General features: G+C 40.8%; 1 protein-coding gene across 1 annotated transcript in view; it reads right to left on the reverse strand.

Moving 5' to 3' along the window:
• Positions 1-271: 271 nt before the first annotated feature.
• Positions 272-20,984, reverse strand: part of LOC109930541 (neuronal migration protein doublecortin-like) — a 157,126-nt gene continuing 136,413 nt past the window's right edge. The window contains exons 6-7 of the mRNA XM_048605447.1: positions 13,015-13,121; positions 272-7,341 (exon numbers count right to left, since the gene is read on the reverse strand). Of these exons, the coding sequence (XP_048461404.1) occupies positions 7,285-7,341; positions 13,015-13,121 (164 nt within the window). The 3' untranslated portion in view covers positions 272-7,284. The remainder of the gene's footprint in view (positions 7,342-13,014; positions 13,122-20,984) is intronic.

Raw genomic sequence — 20,984 nt, forward strand, 5'->3', positions numbered from 1 at the left:
TCTATAACTGTTTGAAATTGGTATAAATCCAGGTTTAGGTAGCCATCCATTTCGTTGGTAGACAAACTATTCCACAACGAGTAAAGATTAGGAGGGAGTAATGCTTCTGTTACATCCAAATGTTATACTTCAGCCTTACAATGTTAAAGATAAAATAAGACACAAACACAGAGTAATAAGACTTCCATCAAATGTATTTTTTAAAATTACACACATCTTGCAAATGTACATTAAAATGAATACAAATTCAAACTACAAGTGTTAGATGGGAAGTTACAAAGCAAACTGATAGTTCCTCTTTCACAGTAATCTAATAGAAATGGAACAATTTGGCCTCAGGTACAAGAATCCATAATCTCAAAGCGAGATAGATGCTGGTTTTTAAAACTGAATAATATTCTGGATGCAAATTTCAACAGCTGTATCTTGCCTTTCAAAAAGCAGTATTAAAAACAATTTCTCTTACACTAACAAACTGTATCAACTTTTCGAGGGATGTGTAGAAACAAATTCAGTGTCAGAGGCCAGAAGAGGAAAGCCAGATGTGCCACAAAAGAGAATCTGAATTCACTGCAGAGTAACCTCAAAGCTGAATGGAAATGGATCCTGCAATCCTCACCTAGTCTAAACAAGCAAACACTTCTATCATTAAAATTCTACTGGTGTGCACTTTTGCAAAACTACATTACAGAGTTCCCACTACATCTACTGACTAGAAATTTGAAAAGTCAATAATAATAAACATTTTATGTACATTTAGAATTTCACAAAAAAAGGCAGCAAAAATAGCAAACTGACTCTTCACCACAGATAGCAAAAATGGCTGAAACATGCACATGGTTCAAGCATGATAGCACTGATGTAATAGAAAAACAAGCAAGCAAACTATTCAGAAATTAATATTTTTAAAAAGAAATTTCTCTTTTCTGTTAGTTCCATTGTATATTCAACTTGATGGTAGGCGTTTTTTTCCAAAAGCAAATTTTGGTGCATTTGGGTTTTTATAGATTCTATAGATTGCATTGATGTTCTGGTTAATTTTCTGACAATAGAACTAAAGTGCATTACTATTATCAACCATTGCTCACTAATTTCTGACTAACATATCAATAACAGCCAAAAAGTACATTACAGTCATAGCAGGAACAATTATATTAGCAATTGATGACACCTGGAAATTATCATAAGGAGAACACCATGTACCTGGGAGTAATTAAACAGAATGGTAGGTACCTGTGAACATTTGGGAGTGATTTTACAGAGAAATGTAAGTATTCAAGAATTATTGCGAATAGAATGGCAGATGGTTGGGAGTGATCATATTGAAAATAGAAACTTCCCAGCGATGTAGTGGATAAAATTCTTAAGGGGGTTTAAAAAAAAATGCAAACTACTGCTGTTTTGTAGCTGTATTGCACTGTAACTTTCAAACTTCATTTCTGATCACTTTTGGTGCCATTAGCTCACTCCATGCACTTCCACAATGATGAGGTTTATTTAAGATTTCATTTGAATTTTATTAAAGCCCAACTGTTTCTGACATTATGGCACATTTATTGGATAATTGTCTACAGTTAGGTGCCAGAAAATTCCTGTTTGCAACATAAGATTTTCAAGCATGCTTTTAGAGATAACAATTTCCATTTATGGGATAAATTTGAGTGTTATTGAAGTATGAGTCAGTGAGCCACCTAATTAATAAATGGATGGGCTGGCAATCTGCTTCTTGTCACCACGTTGAAACCTGCTTACCAGCGAATAAGCAGCAGCACTGAAATTGATGCAAGCTTCAAGATTTTGCTGGCTTTCCCTTGCCAGCTTCATCCAAAGGCAGGTTTAAGGCACCAGACTTAGGAATGGGCCCATTCCCAACTCTGTGCAACTGGCTTGGGTTTTGAATTAGTTAAGCTGTCTCCCATTGTATGGACAATCCCAAAAGACAAGATTGTTCCAAAGATCAGAAATATTTTCATTTCTGAATATATCAGATTTTCAAATTAATGGCATATCTAGTAACACCCAGATGATACAGGGCTTCCATACTATTAAATATTACTATTTCTACCACCACATGGGGCATGTTGACTTATAATTTGTAAATACATACTACAAATGTGTTTTATACTTTATGATGATTGTGCTTTTCAAAATGAACTTAGTTCTATTGCCATTTCCAGCATTCAGTGTCAACAACAGCATTGCCAGGACCTATTCAATGCAGCCAGATGCAGATTAAAGCTGCATTAATGAAAACCTCAGAATGCCCATGGCTACATTAATGCAAATTTGGCACAGTAGCCAATCTTGTTGATCTTCCAAATAAAATTTACATTTTAGTATCAATTTGCATCCATGTGGGTTTGGGTGAGAACTCAACAGATTGAAACACACTACACCACTGAGTCTCTATATTGATACATTTGAACTCAGGAAGGGAAATTCATGCACTAATAGCAGAGCATTCATTGTCTAGACTGATAATATGAGAGTGAACAGTGGATTTTTTCAGTAATGCCCTTCTCCAGATTCAAAACAACCACAGTTTTAATCCTATAATCACCATTAACCAGACTCAATACTAATCCAATGTTCTATTTGTCGACAGTTCTAACGAATTTCAATTACATCAATTTATTTCCAGCCTCAACATTCACATATAGAACTAACTCTGCTTCAGATCTCTGCTCCTTTACATTCACCTCAGCTCCTTCATACACCAGCAGCCAATTATGGGGATACTGCCAATTATGGGAACAGTGCCAATTATTCCTGGCTGACTCTTGTTGCATGGCGACAAAAACACAGTCTGTCTTGTTTCCATGGGAATGCTAACAGTTCCAGGTTACACTGCCCATGACGTGCAAGGATAGAAAAAAAATGAATGCAGTACATAGCAGGCAATACTTCAGTCTATTATATTGACCTTTTTAATCTTTTAGGGTACGGGCTCAATTTGTAACATTTTGAGTGTTTATGCCAATTTTCCTTCCAGGCTGGCCTTTTACCAGCTATGCAAATCTGAGGCTGGTTTCAGCGTTGTTGTGAGTCTTTGTTGCATCTCAGAAGAAACTCACAAATCAACTGCCACCGTGGTTAAAATATTCAATAAAAAATAAAAGGTATCAATGTAATACACTCACGGTCTTAGGTAATGGTATTTTTAGAGGGTTCTTTGTGAAATAAATACTGCTGATTAGCATTACTATCAATCTGAATTCTTTCCATTTACTAACGGTGCAGCTACACCCTATCCACAGAGGCAACGCTGTAAGAAACCAGGCAGTGCACTTGATGCACTCCTTCATGAGGTTATCTTATTCCCTACTCCAAGCAGACAGGGTGCCACCTCACAAAAAGTGGTTTCACTCACCTTCTCTGGGGCATAGTACACTGCCTCTTGACAAAGTCTCTCCTTCTACCTCTAAAACCAAAGGGGCAACAGTGGCAACCAACTTATTTACCGTGAACTTCTTTTTCTTGTGGCTGCTGCTCATCAGGCCAATACTGGCCAGTAATACAAGGTTCAGATTGCTGGCCTATACTTTCTCGGGGAAAGCCCCCTGCAAAACAGACTTGGGAATAACTGTTTGCGCTTAACTTTTCGCACGCTCAGTTCCTTCAAGGTGCTCTTGGCCCAACCCTCAATGTGAACAGGATGAATCCAGAGCAATGTGGTCTCACTTCCCACGGAAGGAGTTCTACAATATAATGGCCATTACAAGTGTGAAAATATACAGGTTAATGCTAGATTAAATTTAAATCAGCACTCAGGCTGAGTCTGTTTCATTAAAGACCAGAGGCTCTTTGCCTATTATGTGCCTGAATTAATACAATTACAAATGGGCCATCTGTATTTTCACACCAAACACAGCCATTATGCCTATAGGTCACCTGTGCATGAGACATCATTTGAATAACACACACTGCTCTTAACCAAATTTTAACCTTGCACTTTGTTTACTTCTTATGGAGTTGCACTTAGCCTGTCTGACTGAGAATTAATCTGATGTGGCTTCAGCTCATTTGATTATTCTTCCTCCAACCATTCCCCTCTCACAACTCACAGGTTTACTTATGCTTTCTTTCTGCCAGAAGACTGGAATGATCCGAACTTCAGGTTTCTCAATCAGTTGATGCAGCTGCTGTTCTGTACAGCTAAGGGGAATAATTTTGGGAATTGTCTCCCTGCTGAGGTTACTTCTCTTTCTTAAGGGAACACACTGACACACTTTAAGCTGCAGATTTGTCAAGAGAGTGACACCAAATGACACCAAAGCCAGAGATCAAAGAGATTGATCTGAGGACTCCCTAATCCTTAAGCTCTTAATACACCATTGGGTGCAATGTGGGTTTATTTGTACCATCTATTGCTGTTCTGTGACTGAGTCCAACTGATCTCTTTTTGAATTGACTTCTAGAGGACAAAGCAGAAGGCATCATCCTTCCGTCTTCAGCCCATTGGAAAGAAGATCAACCTGTAATAGAATCCTTATACTGGGAGAAGTCAGAAGGAGGAACTTGTATCAGGAGGTGTATCATCTGCCAGTCTGTTACCAAACAGAAAACAAAGATGGAATCTGTTGCCTGGGCTTGCTGGCAATCAGAAAAAAATCAAGACATTTTGTTCATATTTATTCCTCTGGCAGGGCCAGCAGTCATTATCTACCTTTATTTGCCCATGGGGCAGTTAAGAGTCAATCATATTGCTATGGATGTGGAGCCACGTCAGTCAGACCTGATAAGGATGGCAGATTTCCTTCATGGAAGGACCTTAGTGAACCAGATGGATTTTTACAATTGACATTACATGGTTGTCACTAGGCCAGCACTTTATTCAAGATTTTATTAAATTCAGTCTTCTCCATTTAGCACAGTGAAATTCTAACCCAGACACCCAGAATAGTGGACTGGGCTTCTGGATTGCTATTCCAGTGACATTATCACTGACTCCCTGGAAACCAGTGATGTTTTTCAAAAATAAGGCTGGTGTTACAAAAATTCATTTTGTTTTCCATACTGTTGATTGCAGCGAAAAGTAATGGGTGGTTCAGAAACCAGTGAAGAGTGTCAAAACTGCCTCCAAAATTAATAGAAATATCATGCAGCTAACTGCCCCTTGGTTCTCATAGGTAGCAGGGGCTAACTTAACTGGCCAAGGAAGCCCTCCTGGGAACAGACCAGATTTCCAGACAAGCCAAGAGCCTTTCGCTCCATGTCCGCCTACATGCTGCAGCAGTCATTTTGACCACTAAAGCTGACTGAAGAAGGCCAGCGATAAATGTCTGAAACTTGACAGACCATATGTTGCTCTGCAGCTCAATCATGACTCAGGAGGAGTCAGGCAGAAGGAGAGAGAAAGGAAAAAACAACTCAGGGATATAAAAACACAATCCCAAAATCCCGAGTCCTCATTGAGCTAAAGGTAACTGGAACACATGTTTTAAAGAATATAAAATTTCTTCTTTAGACCTTTTCTGATGTTACGTATGTGAGGAATAATTTGCTGGAAGGTATGACGATTTGCCACCTTCTCAAAATATCATTTAATATGATTCCAAACTTGTTGAATTATGGAACTACGTTTGGTGATTTGAACTGACATTAGAGCATGATGAAGAATGTTGGCTGATTAGGGAATGGCTAGAAGTTTAAGCAAAATTCATGGAAGTACATTGATAGGGCAAAATTTACCAATGATAAACCCACATTTCTCTCTCACTCACTGCTTAGCTACATTATTCTAATTGACAACTTTTTATACTACCCTGCTACCTCATTTTGGAGGGGAACTGAATGATAATTGAAACATCAGCTGGCAATAATTTTTGTATTGTGGCACATTGATATCCCTGAAAGAGAATGGTCACTTAGATATGCCAATCAGTAGGCAATCTGCTAATCTGCGGGAGTGGGGGCATCGACCGACCAATTTCAACTACTTTTTTCTGATTGCAAGTGCATGGGGGTCACAATATTCAAACAATTGCCGAGCCTGGGACTGTTAAGTGAATGCTTCAGAGGCCAACATGCAACGGTGAACAGAGTGGAATTCACAGCAATGGGAATTCCACGGCAACATGGAGCCAATTCTTTGTTCTCTGGGGAAGGGGGAAAAAACAATGGAGGCATTCTGCAGCAGGACAACAGCATGGAGAAATACTCATGACCAATCTTCCAAACTTAGCTACCGAAACAAAAGAAATTGTACTGCACTGAAATTTGAATTCCACATCACAGCAAAATCAGCCTGCAAGCTAAATGCCACACCAAATCAAACAAGGTTGTAAACATTCTTTATGAATCAAGAAAAAGAAGAAGATAAGTCTCATGCATGGCAAGTTTATTTCATGCTAATCCTAGTCCAGTGGCAAGTTAATGTTCCCTTTTCCCTATCAAATCTGTCTTCAAAGAAAAACCTTCACCACCAGCTTTTACAAGTATTCTATTAATGCTATTCAGTAAGTCTATTTATAAACTGGTTTGAATATAATTGCACGGTGAACACATTCACAAATAAAAAAGCGCATGAACAACTTGTTCTTATTAGTAAAATGTAAATTTGCTGTCTCACTCTAACCCTAAATAGTTCTATCCATTCAAAATGTCATATAAAGCAAGAATCAGACTTATTTTATCACTAAAAAAAGTATTAAACAAATGTGATCAAATTTAATTTTAGAAAATTAATGCCTTAGTCTCATTAAGCTGTATTCTTCTGAAATTACTTTCCCATTCTCAAATCAATGTTATTTCTATTTTAAACTAAATGTTTGCATCTTAGTTAATGATTTTTTTGGAGATTTTTTTCTGTCCTCCTTTTCTTAAACAAATCAGATGTTAAACATGTCTGCGCAGCAGAGGATTTTCTTAAAAAAGAAAAACTGGCAGAGGTCTTTAATAACTAAAACCAGATTTATAAATGAAGCATATAATAACTGCACATCAAATATCAAAGAGAAATGGAGAATCACACAGCACCATTAAAAAAAACAAAACCAGGGACCATAAATTTCAAAGAACAAGTGATGTACAAGAGACCTGCTTGTGTTATTATGAAATATTCTCACAGTGCTTCATATCTGATGTTTAGAAAAAGGCAGTGATATTCCAAGATACTAGGTTTCTCATGAGAAGGACAAACTGTTAAAAACAGGGCATTTTGTTTTGGTGTCACTTGGGAATTAGTAAACACCAAGATCAATAACCTCTGCACACTGGGCAGAATTCCTTTTCCAAGTCTCACTGGTTCAGATGACAAGTTGCAGCCTTCCATTACTCTTCGGCTTACATCGAGTCACCCAGTGAGTCCGAGTCATCCAGAGAAAGTGGCAGATACAGATCCTGCAGTGGGGAAGCAGACAGAAACAAGACTTTATATATGATTGATAAAAGAAATTGCCGATTGCCTCAGCGAGGGCGATTCTGACTCTACCAGATAGTGTAAAGTAGAAATATCATTTTGCATCTCCCGCAATTTTTATTTTTCTGACGTACTGAGTAACACCAATATTTTCTGTTTTATTCTGCTTTTAAATTGAGTGCAAATTAATCACTCAGTGGCCCTATACTATTCTGTAAGAGGTTAAATTGGATTTAATCTTTCAAGCCTTTGTAAAATGTGCAAGCTATTAACATCTTAATTTCTTCGGTTTGGATCCAAACGGTACATCTATAAATCTCACTAATCATTTCCTTCTTGTAGTTTCTTTGTTCTTCTCCACGCTTATCTTTTCAATTTGGTGTCTTTTCAGATTGCAGATTTTCTGCTTCCAGGAGTCAGCTATTTCAAAGTATGCAGTCTTTCTCTTCAAAGGAACAATGTCATCATCAGTCATCCACAAATAGTGACAAAGCTATTCTCCTAGTGGGAGTGGTGTATGGAAATGTATGCTTGGTATTATAAAATACAGACACCCTCTGCGTTAATGGTCATATTTCTACTGGTGTTGATCTAACACCCTTGGACTGTCGGATTCAGTAACTCTTCCCAGGGAACACCCTGTGATAATGACTTTTTCCACTGGAGAAAATCAGTTTCCTCACAGTTGATCTGTTCTCAAAGTCAGTTTCCTAATCTAGTTAGTATGTTTTTTAAAAAATTAATAAATGCATAAGACAAAAAAAATTTTAAAAAGTTTTCTGTAACTTTTTTTTGTATAAGAAGTGGACTGTCATTAATGTTGCTCATAGAAGGTATGTTGCTTGCAGCAGCATTACATTGGAGGCTGGGTTATGTGCTGAAGGTGAGTTCTCTGCTCCCCTACTGTGTAAATATTGGAGGTTAGCCCACTTCCACTCAGCTGGCTTGACCTTTGACTGACAGACCTTTAACTATTAGGGAGCAAGACCCCTGGCTCTTTCCAGAAGGATGCCTCACTTTTCAAAGCTGCCAGCCAATTAGAGTCCATCAACTCTGCAGTCTCTGCAGTGCCACAAGAAGCTGTTGTCACTACCGGTACTGCAAGAAGCTCATGAGGAACAGCAACAACAAATGCTCCAGCTAAGTCTCGAATCTTGACGGGGGGCAGGCTGGCAGAATGCAGGAAGGGAGATGGGGAGGCATAAAGGAGAGGACACAGCAACGGAAATAGGGGATACCAATTGGTACCACAGACCTGGACAGGAGACACCGTGTCCCTTTCACTTGCCGCTAACCAGTAGGTACAAATCTGTCACCCTGCACAATAGGCACAGGCCTCTCACACCACATGTTACACCTGAATAGCAGTGGCCTCAACTGAGTCACAGAAGGTGGCCCCCCAGCACCTTCCCTGGTACTTGTAGAATCATGTCAGTTTTGGAAGTGGGCAGGCTGGAGGCTTGTATGCCACCAAAGGCACAGTGCCCTCTTTTAGTAGCTTAATGGTCAACTTTTCCATCTGCAATGGCCTATCAAAGCCCAGCCTCAGGAAATAGATGGATTATTCTGTGTCTAAGGCAGAGTCAAGAGTAACGTGGCCTAAGGCTGTTATGCTACAAGGGCTATTAGAATCTTATTCCTGTTATACACACATTCTGAAGTTACAGGGCAATTATTCCTCTGTAGACTGTGCAGATGCTGATAGCACCCTGGCTCCTCTTTACTTACTGGAAGAGCAGGAAATGATAGCCTTGGTTGTTGATCAAAGTGTTACAATCAGAGTGCCAGAAATCTGCAACCAATATTGTGAGACGAGTCACACATGAGGGGGAATATAGTGAATTGGTCTGAACTTCAAGTTCTCTTTCTCCTAATGGCATGTGTATCCAACCTCACTTTCAGGATGCAGATTCCACACACTAACTCAGTAATGGTAATGGTAATGGTTAAATAGCTGTCTTCATTTCTCAGCAAACATACCAAAACTGGATTAACTAGTTAGTTAGGTTATTACTACTTATGGCAATATGCTATATTCAAAATGGCTGCCATGACTCCTACACAACACTAATTGCACTTCAATAACAAATGTGAAGTGCCTAGGGATAAACTTTCATTTATATATGAACTAAATAATAATTTATGCTAAGTAATAATTCATAGATTTTGTATTTGAACAGTGTCCTTTTTTTAAATATATATCCAAAGTTAATGAATGACCCTTGGAAAATAATTGGCTCCCAATGATAATATCTGTAGATTATCCCATATTGCCCCAAAGCACAATATACATGGGACTGGAGGGCAAATACATCACTAAGAATCCCTCAAATGCCTTGGAAAATTCCCTCATGAGGGCGGAAAGAATTGGTGAAGTGCTTCTCTTCCAATCACAGGGCTGTTTTCTGCCATCCTTTCTGCTGATGGGCTCAGTAGACATCTCGTCTGCAACAAACCTGGGAGAGAAAGAACCTGTAGGAGCAGCAATATAACTGCTGCTAGTCAGGAGGCACTAGAGCAACGTCTGCCAGAGTCTGGCAGAGGGCCAGATTACAAGGAGTCGGAGGGGCTGAGAGCCAAAGTCCAAGAGCCTGTAGCCATTTTGGTGAAGCCAGGAGGGAAAGCCAGAAGGGCGGCACAGTGGCTCAGTGGATAGCACTGTTGCACTGGATCTGGATTTGACTCTGCCCTTGGGCAACTGTCTTTGTGGAGTTTACACATTCTCCCCATAACTGCGTGGGTTTTGAGCGGATGCTCCAGTTTCCTCCAACAGTCCAAAGATATCCAAGTTAGGTGGATTGGCCATGCCAAATTACTCATGGTGTTCAGGGATGTGTAGGTTAAGTATGTTAGCCATGGGAAATGCACGGTTACAGGGATGGGGTGGTGGGTGTGGATCTGGTTGGGATGCTCTTCAGAGGATTGGTGTGGACTTGCTGGACTGAACGGCATTGATCCACACCCTAGGGATTTTATAGAAAAGATAAGGCTGGGAATAGCCTTTTCGACAGACCGGGAGAGGGAGCTGCCATTTTGCCAAGACAACTATCCACTCACCAGAAACAAATTGGCAACTGGGGAGAAGGAAGAGGCTGCAAGAGAGTCAGAGGTGTGGGGAAACAGGGAAGCTGCAATGGCAGTGGGAGGGACAGGAAGGTTCCAAGGGGGCTGAGAGAGACAAAGGGAGGCTGCAAAGAAGAGAATACAGTGTATTACCTGGTAGCAAAGGACACTTAGCTAACTAGGAAACTTGAAATGAGATATTTAATTACTTGCAAATAATTATGGTATTGCCAAGCTTAAGGCTGCATTTCAGGAGCTACTCCATGGGGAAATGCAGTGGCTGCTGTTGCAATGAACAATGAATGATTTGTTACATTCAGATCTGAGATTGAGATCTATGATGCACGAGAAAGAGCAGTAACTGGCTTGTTAAAATATTCCAGTTTTGTAAATATGCAACTGAATTACACTAGCTATATTTTTGTCGGTTTGGTAGCCTCTGTTCTGAGGAAGGGTCACGGCACCCGAAACGTTAACTCTGTTTTCTCCTCCACAGATGCTGCCAGACCTGCTGAGCTTTTCCAGCAGAGATAGTAGGTACTGCAGATGCTGGAGAATCCGAGACAACAAGGTGCAGGGCTGGACGAACACAGCAGGCCAATCAGCATCATAGGAGCGGAGAGGCTGACGTTTCGGGCCTAGACCCTTCATCAGAAAAGAGGGAGGGGAAGGGGGTTCTGAAATAAATGGGGAGAGAGTGGGAGGCAGATAGAAGATGGATAGAGGAGAGGATAGGTGGAGAGGAAACAAACAGGTCGAAGAGGCGGGGATGGGGCCAGTAAAGGTGAGTGTAGGTGGGGAGTTAGGGAGGGGATAGGTCAGTCCAGGGAGGTCGGACAGGTCAAGGGGGCGGGATGAGGTTAGGAGGTAGGAGATGGGGGTGCGGCTTGAGGTGGGAGGAGGGGATAGGTGGGAGGAAGAACAGGTTAGGGAGGCGGGGACGAGCTGGACTGGTTTTGGGATGCGGTAGGGGGAGGGGAGATTTTGAAGCTTGTGAAATCCACATTGATACCATTGGGCTGCAGGGTTCCCAAGCGGAATATGAGTTGCTGTTCCTGCAACCTTCGGGTGGCATCGTTGTGGCACTGCAGGAGGCCCAGGATGGACATGTCGTCTGAGGAATGGGAGGGGGAGTTGAAATGGTTCGCGACTGGGAGGTGCAGTTGTTCATTGCGAACCAAGCGTAGGTGTTCTGCAAAGCGGTCCCTGAGCCTCCGCTTGGTTTCCCCGATGTAGAGGAAGCCACAACGGGTACAGCGGATGCAGTATACCACATTGGCAGATGTGCAGGTGAACATCTGCTTGATGTGGAAAGTCTTCTTGGGGCCTGGGATGGGGGTGAGGGAGGAGGTATGGGGGCAGGTGTAGCACTTCCTGCGGTTGCAGGGAAAAGTGCCGGGTGTGGTGGAGCTGGAGGGGAGTGTGGAGCGGACAAGGGAGTCACGGAGAGAGTGGTCCCTCCAGAAAGCAGATAAGGGTGGGGGGGGAAAGATGTCTTTGGTGGTGGGGTCGGATTGCAGATGGTGGAAGTGTCGGAGGATGATGCGATTTCACAACCTTCAAAATCTCCCCTCCCCCTACCGCATCCCAAAACCAGTCCAGCTCATCCCCGCCTCCCTAACCTGTTCTTCCTCCCACCTATCCCCTCCTCCCACCTCAAGCCGCACCCCCATTTCCTACCTCCTAACCTCATCCCGCCCCCTTGACCTGTCCGTCCTCCCTGGACTGACCTATCCCCTTCCTAACTCCCCACCTACACTCACCTTTACTGGCCCCATCCCCGCCTCTTCGACCTGTTTGTTTCCTCTCCACCTATCCTCTCCTCTATCCATCTTCTATCCGCCTCCCACTCTCTCCCCATTTATTTCAGAACCCCCTTCCCCTCCCCCTTTTCTGATGAAGGGTCTAGGCCTGAAATGTCAGCTTTCCTGCTCCTATGATGCTGCTTGGCCTGCTGTGTTCGTCCAGCCCTGCACCTTGTTGAGCTTTTCCAGCAACTTTGTTTTTGTTCCTGATTTACAGCATCCGCAGTTCTTTTGGTTTTTTTTTAATGTTATTATGTAACTGCATCTTTTCATAAAGGTCTTATTGTGAATGAAAAAGTAGCCCCCAAGAAAATCTCGAAAGGGGCCCTCAAGGTACCCTGGCATGCATTTGTGTATATGTGTGTGGTGTTCATTTTTCAGTGTGTGTCTACGCACGAGGAATGAGCATGTGCACATCTGTACAGATGCAGCGTGCCCTCCCGAGAATTGAATATATTTTGCTCTATCCAATGACATTAAGGTGACTGAACTGATTCACCCATATTGGCACTGGGGGTGGGTAAAACATTTCATGTTTGACAAAGTCAGAATTTTTTAAAAAATTCACTTCTCACCAAATGCATCTACACATTTTCAGGTGGAAATCATGCCGTATTAATGGGAGATCAATAATCAAAGATCTGCTGTAAATTTCTGTTTTCCAGATGTCTACTTATTTAAAGAACAAAACATGGATATCCCTTAAACTAAAGCATCATAGTTTTTGAGGCTAAGGTATTCACTCTATGGTAACAGAAAAAACAGAGGGGCATAATAATGACCTACCTTGTGCTTGCGAAGGCAGCCTGGGCTGGTTGGTGTAGAAATGGGTGTTGAGACTGGAGACTTATTGGACTTGGGAGTGGAAAGCTGGCTGCTAGAGGTTCCATTGGCTGAAAACATAGATAACAGACAATTTATAGAGGGCTGATAAGGTGATTTTAGTAGGCTATACGAACTCAGTTCAGAATATTCAAAGGGTTTACTTAAGAATAAAATTCAATGTCATAATTTTCTCATTACACATAGATGGTATAATGGAGAAGGCATTTGGTATGCTGGCCTTTATTAGTCAGGGCACTGAGTTAGGTCGTCATGTTGTGGCTGAACAGAACATTGGTTAGGCCACTTTTGGAATACTGCAAGCAATTCTGGTCTCGCTGCTACAGGAAGGATGTTGTGAAACTTGAAAGGGTTCAAAAAAATTCACAAGGACATTGCCAGGGTTGGAGGGTTCGAGCTATAGGAAGAGGCTGAATAGGCTGGGGCTGCTTTCCCAGAGCATCGGAGGCTGAGGGGTGAACTTATAGAGGTACATGGATAGGGTAAATAGACAAGGTCTTTTCCCCGGGGTGCGGGAGTCCAAAACTAGAGAGCATAGGTTTCAGGTGAGAGGGGAAAGATTTCAAAGGGATCTTAGGGGCACCTTTTTCACGTAGAAGGTGGTGCGTGTATCAAATGAGCTGCCAGCAGTAGTGGTGGAGGCTGGTACGATTACAACATTTAAAGGGCATCTGGTTGAGTATATGAATAGGAAGGGTTTAGAGGGATCTGGGCCAAATGTTGGCAAATGGGACTAGGTTTATTTAGGATATCTGGTTGGCATGGACGAGTTGGATCAAAGGGTCTGTTTCCATGCGATACAGCTCTATGACTCTTTTTATATCTCTACTACTTTCAATGCTTTATGGTGTCTGCTCAAAAAGGAGGATGAGATGGATTAGATTATACAGTTTTCAAAAGACACTCCATTAGAAGATGCAATTTGTTCTCTTCTAATGCTTCCCTCCTCCAGCATCACCGTTTTCCAGGAAATAGAAGGATTAGAACATTCTGCTTATCAACATAAATGAGGAGTTTCCACATATCTCATTGGTGTAACTGACTCTTGGGCTACTTGTCTATATCTATTGTTTTGCATCATGACAGACTAACATTATGAATCCTACCCAGTGACTCCAACGAGAAAGCTCACGTATGTGGACATTCAATGGGAACAGCACCAAAGCTGAATGAGATGCCTTCTACTGTTCAATGGACCAACACTCAGGTTAACAAATGAAGATTGAATAAAGTATTGAACAAAATGAAAGGTTAGACAATGCCTTTAAAAATGTATCCCTGCATAAGGAAGAACTTTCAAGAAAGAAGGGAAAAGCAAACAAACCACACATTTGGGAATGTCAGCAGCATTTTCTACAAACTAATCAAATTCAGAAATTCTGCATTTCCTCCACTATGCCTTAACAGCAAAATATTTTGTATGAAACACCAACAAATTACACTGTAATGTCCATTGTAAAATTTTAGCAGAGTATAATTGAGTAATATTTAATGGAAACCATGTTTTACTTTGCGAAATCATCAAAAACATCATTGTGTTCTGAAAGGGCAACAATACTGGGGGTGAAATTATGTTCTGTGCACAGAGTTTATATGTGATTGGAAGTGAATTTTTAAATTGGGAACAGCTCCAGGATTGACATCCAAGGCAAAGCAGGGAGCAAGTTCACCACCTAACGATTAAAACTGCCTGAGGGAAAGAAAAAATGCCAGACAATCCAGCCTTGAAGACTTTTCCAGTGAGCTCAAAAAACAAGAAACAAGAATGTCATCGTTGGAGGCTGTTCATCAATCCAATACAAAGTGATCTGAAAGTATCTTCTTGCTGTTGTCTCTTAAGATTATATGTAAAATGTTCTGACTTCCAACTGGGCCCCAAGGTTTGTGTCATGTCATTGTGCATCATTCATTACTAATCCACACTATTTTGTAATTCTTCCTTGGATGTGGCAGTCTGTAATTACCATTGAGAATGTGATGGTAAGCCATCATTAGACTGTTGCAGGTATGCTAACAGTGCAGCTCTTAATTCCTGTGTGTGTATATTTTGTTTCTGCAATCATGGAGGAATGGCAATATATTTCCAAGACATGACGTTGCATCACTTGGAGGGGGAGCTAGTAGGTGGTGGCTCCCAAGCATTTTGCTAACCTTGTCCTTCTAGGTGGTAGAGGTCACGAGTTTGGATGGTACTGTGTAGAAACCATTGGTGAGTTACTGCAGTACACCGTGTAAATGATAGACACTGCTGCCACCAATGGAGCGGGTGAATTGTGAAGGTGGTGGATGAGTTGCTGATCAAGTGGATTGTTTTGTCCTGGATCGTGACAAGATTCGTGAATGTTGTTGGACTTCCACTCATCCACGCTCCTGGACAGTATTCCATCACACTGCTGACTGGTGCATTATCAATGATGGACAGGCTTTGGGGACTAAGTAGGCAAGACTCACTTCAGAAGTCCCAGATTCTGCAGACCTTTCATCTGATCTGTTGCTTATGGGATAATTTAGCTCTGCCTATCACATGCTTTTAGTTAACTGGCATGCAAATATATGTTGTTGTAGCTTTACTAGGATGAAACCTACTTATAGGTGTGCTGTTTAGGTTAATCTCTTGGTTTGATAGTAATGGTAGAGTGGGGAATAACTGACAACTGTCCTGGACTTCCCACGTAGATGCGACAGTCAAGAAGGCACAAAAACGCCTCTTCCTCCTCAGGCAGATCAGGAAGTCTGGCATGTCTGTAAGGGTTCTCACCAACTTTTACAGATACACCATTGGAAGCATTCTGTCATAATGGGTGCATAATGGCCTGGTACGGCAAATGCTTTGCCCAGGACTGTAAGAAACTACAGAAGGTGGTGCACACAGCCCAGGCCATCAAGGAAGCCAACCTTCCATCTATGAACTCCACAATATCCTCACTTAGACATATATCATTCTTTTCTCATGACCACTGCCTCAATATCCTGAAAGTTTCTCGTTTATGGCACCATGGGAGTGTGTTCACCATTCAGTGTCTACAATTCATTCACCACCACTTTTTAAAGGGCAACTAGCAATAGACACTAAATGCTGTTCTTGATAGCCATCTCACTTCTGAATATTTAAAAAGCAATCATTAAATATTCCACAGTTCACAGGCGCAGGGACTACGTAAATATTATTAATGGTTAGAAACTAGATAGGTTTCATAATTGAGGCACATGGGGGTACAGTTTTGTTTCGATTATGTTTGGGAATTAGGAGACATTTTCCGAGGATTTTAATAAGAAGATGGCATTCATAATAGATCAGATTGTAAGTTAACTATGGAAGAAATTACTTTTTGTTAATTCCATGATTCTGATGTTATTTTGTCCTAGAGTGTGCTGCAACAAGAGTTAGATGCCCAATGAGTTAGATTTTTTCTCTCACCCTTCAGTTAAAAAACAAATTGTATTGTAAACTGTTGGAAGTTCGGGCTGATTGGGTGGAAGTCCAAGGTTTAGAAAAGAAAGCATTTACCGCAAAACCAGTAAACCCAAAACTGCAAAATACACGATTTTCAGGGGACGTGCTTTAGATCCTTGAAATAGTAGAAAACTTATTGCATATTTTATAGTTTTGGTAACTATATAGTTAAAGGACAGATTATCTACAAGTACTTTATCAATCAGATTATATGGCAATTTGTGTTTTTATTTAACAAATCAGTGTTTTGCATGATAAATTCAACCATGAAACTGTCAAGTTAGTAGAGTTTCATCCTATTATTAGGTTGTGTAATCATATTAGCAGATAAGTAATTACAACTGTGACCACAAGATCAGAAAGCAAGGATAGCTTCAGTTGTTTCTTCTCAAAGCACACCTAAGTAGGATGTCGGAATCCTTAAATTAACTTCCCTATTCTACTTAATTTCAGTGGAATGATGTCTGTCTTGGCCACGTGTTGTTCTGCCCGAATAAAAATGATCTGAGTTGAATACAAGGGACAACTCTTCATTGGAACCTAGCTGGTTGCTTTCCATTAATAGTATTGACATGGTCCCTGCAGTTGTGAATTGTGGGATATTTAATTATGGTTGTCTTTCTTTTATATTCAGTAGTGGTATTTGGGCATGGCTAGCAAGGCCAAGATTTATTGCCTATTGTTCTGATTTGAAGAGTCACCGGACTCAAAACATTAATAGAGAACATAGAACAAAGAACAGTACAGCACAGTACAGGCCCTTCGGCTCAAGATGTTGTGCCGAACTTTTACCCTAAACCTAAGGTCTATCTAACCTCCACCCCTACCTTATACTATCATCCTGCTTTCTCCCCACAGATGCTGCCAGACCTGCTGAGTTTCGCCAAGAATTTCTATTTTTGTTTATTGGCTATTGCTGGTTTCCCTTTTCAATGTCGTCATGAGCCTTATGCATGAACTACTGAATGTGAATGGTCAACAGACTTTCACAGTGCTGTCAATGAGGGAGTTTCAGGATTTTGAACTGGCAGGAAAACTCTCCACTGCTTGAAGTCACACCTTGCACAATATGATTGTTTGAAGTCACTCATTTAGGGTCCAAGAGATCACTGTGGAGCTCCCTATGGTAGTGTCCTAAGTGCAATCATCTCTAGCATCTTCTCTACTTCTTGCTAATGATTGCTGTGTTCAGTTCCACTCACAGCTCCTCAGATATCAGAACAGTTATGTAATAAAAACTTGGCTACAGTTCGGTCAGGGTTGCTAAATAGCACATAACAGACATGCCATAGAAATGCCAGGTAATGACCACGTCCAATATGACGTACCCATCTATACTTGATGTTCAATGATGTTAACATTGCTGAACCACTTGCCATCAATATTGTGGGGATCACCATTGAACAGAAACTTAACATAAATATCATAGCTACAAGAGCAGGTCAGAAGCTGGGTATCCTAAGTGATTCAACCCCTATCTACCCAAAGTATTTCCATCCCCCTCAGATCACAAGTCAGGAATGTGATGGAATACCTGCCACTTGTCTGATGTTTGCAGGTTCTACACCATTCAGGACAACACAGCCTGCCTGATTGGTATCCAATCCATCACTGCTAAATTTCACTTACTTCATCGTGGTCTGAAGTGTGTACCATGTACAAATTGCATGGCAACAACTTATCAAAGCTTCATTTATTGTACTTTCCAATACCTTACCGATGAGGAAGACAGGTGCATCAGATGGGCTGGATTTATCAGCAACTGCAAGTTATACAGCAGAGATAACAAGGTGTAGAGCTGGATGAACACAGCAGGCCAAGCAGCATCAGAAGAGCAGGAAGGCTGACGTTTCGAGCCTAGACCCCCTGATTTAGAACTAAAAAGCTACATCTTCTTCATTGCTGGGTTATGTAATTCTTCCATACAGCACTGGAAATACCTTCACTACATGGCCTGCAGTGTTTCATGAAGGCAGCATGTCACCATCTTCTCAAGGACAATAAGGATGGTGAATAAATGCTGCCTTTGTCAGTGACACCCACATACCATGGATGAAAAACTGTCGAATAATATGCAAGATTTTTGTTTTTACTACACCACGGTTGAGAAAACTTATTTTTGAGCTTTACAAAAATGTCAGCATATGTTTAAGATGAAGGTACACAAGTGCAATGCGTTGTCCAAACTAGGTTGTTTGCCCATAAGTAATTTCAGATTCCTAAATTGTAGCTAAACTGAGTTTTCTTATCTGAATGTTTTCATGCCCATCATCAAGCCTGCCACTGCAAGAACTAAGCAGTTACTGACTTATCCCAAAACATGCTCAATAAGGATAACTAAAGGAATTGGGAAAATATAAAGATCAGTTATAAACCACACTTCACAACAAGAAAATCTGCAAGCTTGAAAATTCAATTGGCATGACTGAAGAACATCTGCTGGTATTGAGCAATTTCTCGGTTAATGACTCAAGGGAACAGTGTCTGCTTCTGGGAGGAGACTGACAAGCTCCTGTCGAATCTGAAATGGCCACTGGTTCATGCATAAGCCAATTCCTTTGTCTTTGAAAGTGCCATTGTCGGGGCATAAAATTACAGTGCAGTGCCTATCATTCATCAAACAGGATTCTGGTCTTCCGAGGTCAAATTCAATTACAAAATAGTTAGAGCAAGGCCATCTCCTGCAACTGAATCCAGGTTCTCTGCAAAGCCTGTGATTTGATTTAACAGGAGATGCTGTATGTTCACTCTCTGGCCAGCACTTAGGTTCCTGCACAAGATCAAATGCCAACTAATGAGGAAATGCAATAACAGTGGAGCCAGCACACATGCATTATTCCCAACCTTTAGAAAATCTCAATCTTTAATTACACATTTCTATTGACTTTTAGTACCAGATGTGCATTTCTATTCAAATAAACTTGGATGAAGATCACTAATATTTAATTAAATCAACCCATGAAACTCAAAAATGTTTTACGTGATTTTATTCCAACAAAACAGACTCTATCACACTCAGCATGAAGCTCATAGAATAACCTAAACGTTTTTGATCAATCCACATCCCATTATTGTACAGTGAGTCAGTTAGTCGGGATCTGAGAAACCTACAGGCAGCCAAAGTTTCTTCTGCCTCTGCCTGTTTGCAGTTCAATATATGTCTTCTAACAAGCGTGACTTGCAAACACTTTCTAAAGTCTGAAGGTTCAAACAAATAAAGCTAAACGTCCATTTGGCCAGCCTGAGAAATAGTGATGTTGCCCAAAACTTTAATCAGAGGGTACAGCAATTGAGTTCTGATCCCCATTTTAATCTGTGAATTTTAGCGTACTGATGAAAAGCCAAGGATGCAAGGTTTTAAATGAAGTGCAAAAGAATTTAAGCAGTACAGCAGTGGGCCTTGGTCAAGCCACATGGCTGAATTTTTAAGGCACGTATTGGACAAATCAGCTATTACAGGGCAGTATTTCTCTCCTCTACTAAATTAAAAGACTTAATTACCATTTACATTACTGGGTGTGTGATTATTTCTGTCTGTTTTGGATGGTTAGAACAAATAAGTGCAACTTTGACATACAATTTGCTGGTTATGCAGTTAAGAGAACAACTGTATAAAACGAAACTATTAAGCTGGACCACTCTAAACATTTTCAATGAATTCCTTTGTTTCCAAAATAGTTTAGTGGATTTAAGGAGAGAGCAATGAGGTTATTGCAGATCATTAAAAGCGTAGAGTGTTCATTTCACCCATTAGATGCAACTTCTATCATCTGAATTAAATGTACAGTTCGTTAGAAGACAAGAGAGCAGTCTCCGCTTTTGCTGTTAGCTGTGTCAGAGTCAGAGTCAGTGCCAGAGTCAGAGATTGCAGGTTCATATCCTACTCCAGAGAGTTGTACTCAAAATCGAAGAGAATACGTCTGTGCATTACTGAGACAGTGCTGTGCATTTGGAGGTATTGTCTTTTGGATGAGCTTTTAGTAGGGGCCCTTTTTGCCTTCTCGCATGGATGTAAATAGACTAATGGTGCAATTCACCTGACATCATCTTGCAATGTTTATTCCTCAACCAGTGTCCAATGTCACTAAAACAAGTGATCAGATCATGGTGTTGCTGTTGTGGGAACTTTCTGTGTGGATATTGGCTGTCATGTTTCTGACAACAATGACTCTGTTTCAAAAGTATTTCAATCACTCTAAAATGCTTTGGATCACTGACTTTTTTGATCGAGTTTTCTTTTTCCACTCAGTTTTTCTATTGTAGAAGGATACTGTGGATACAAGCTAGTTTATTTTTAAGCACTCAAAAATATCAGAGAAAAACGTATAATTACAAATGTAGGTTATTAGCTTGATATGACTGGAGTAATTTGCTGTGCGATGTAGATCAACAAATTTCAGCTGTAGCCTGAAACCCCATAGGGTTCCTCTTGGTCTCTCACCGATGTTGCAGATAAGTC

This window comes from Rhincodon typus, chromosome 14 (assembly GCF_021869965.1).
Source record: "Rhincodon typus isolate 14 chromosome 14, sRhiTyp1.1, whole genome shotgun sequence".
NCBI lineage: Eukaryota > Metazoa > Chordata > Chondrichthyes > Orectolobiformes > Rhincodontidae > Rhincodon > Rhincodon typus.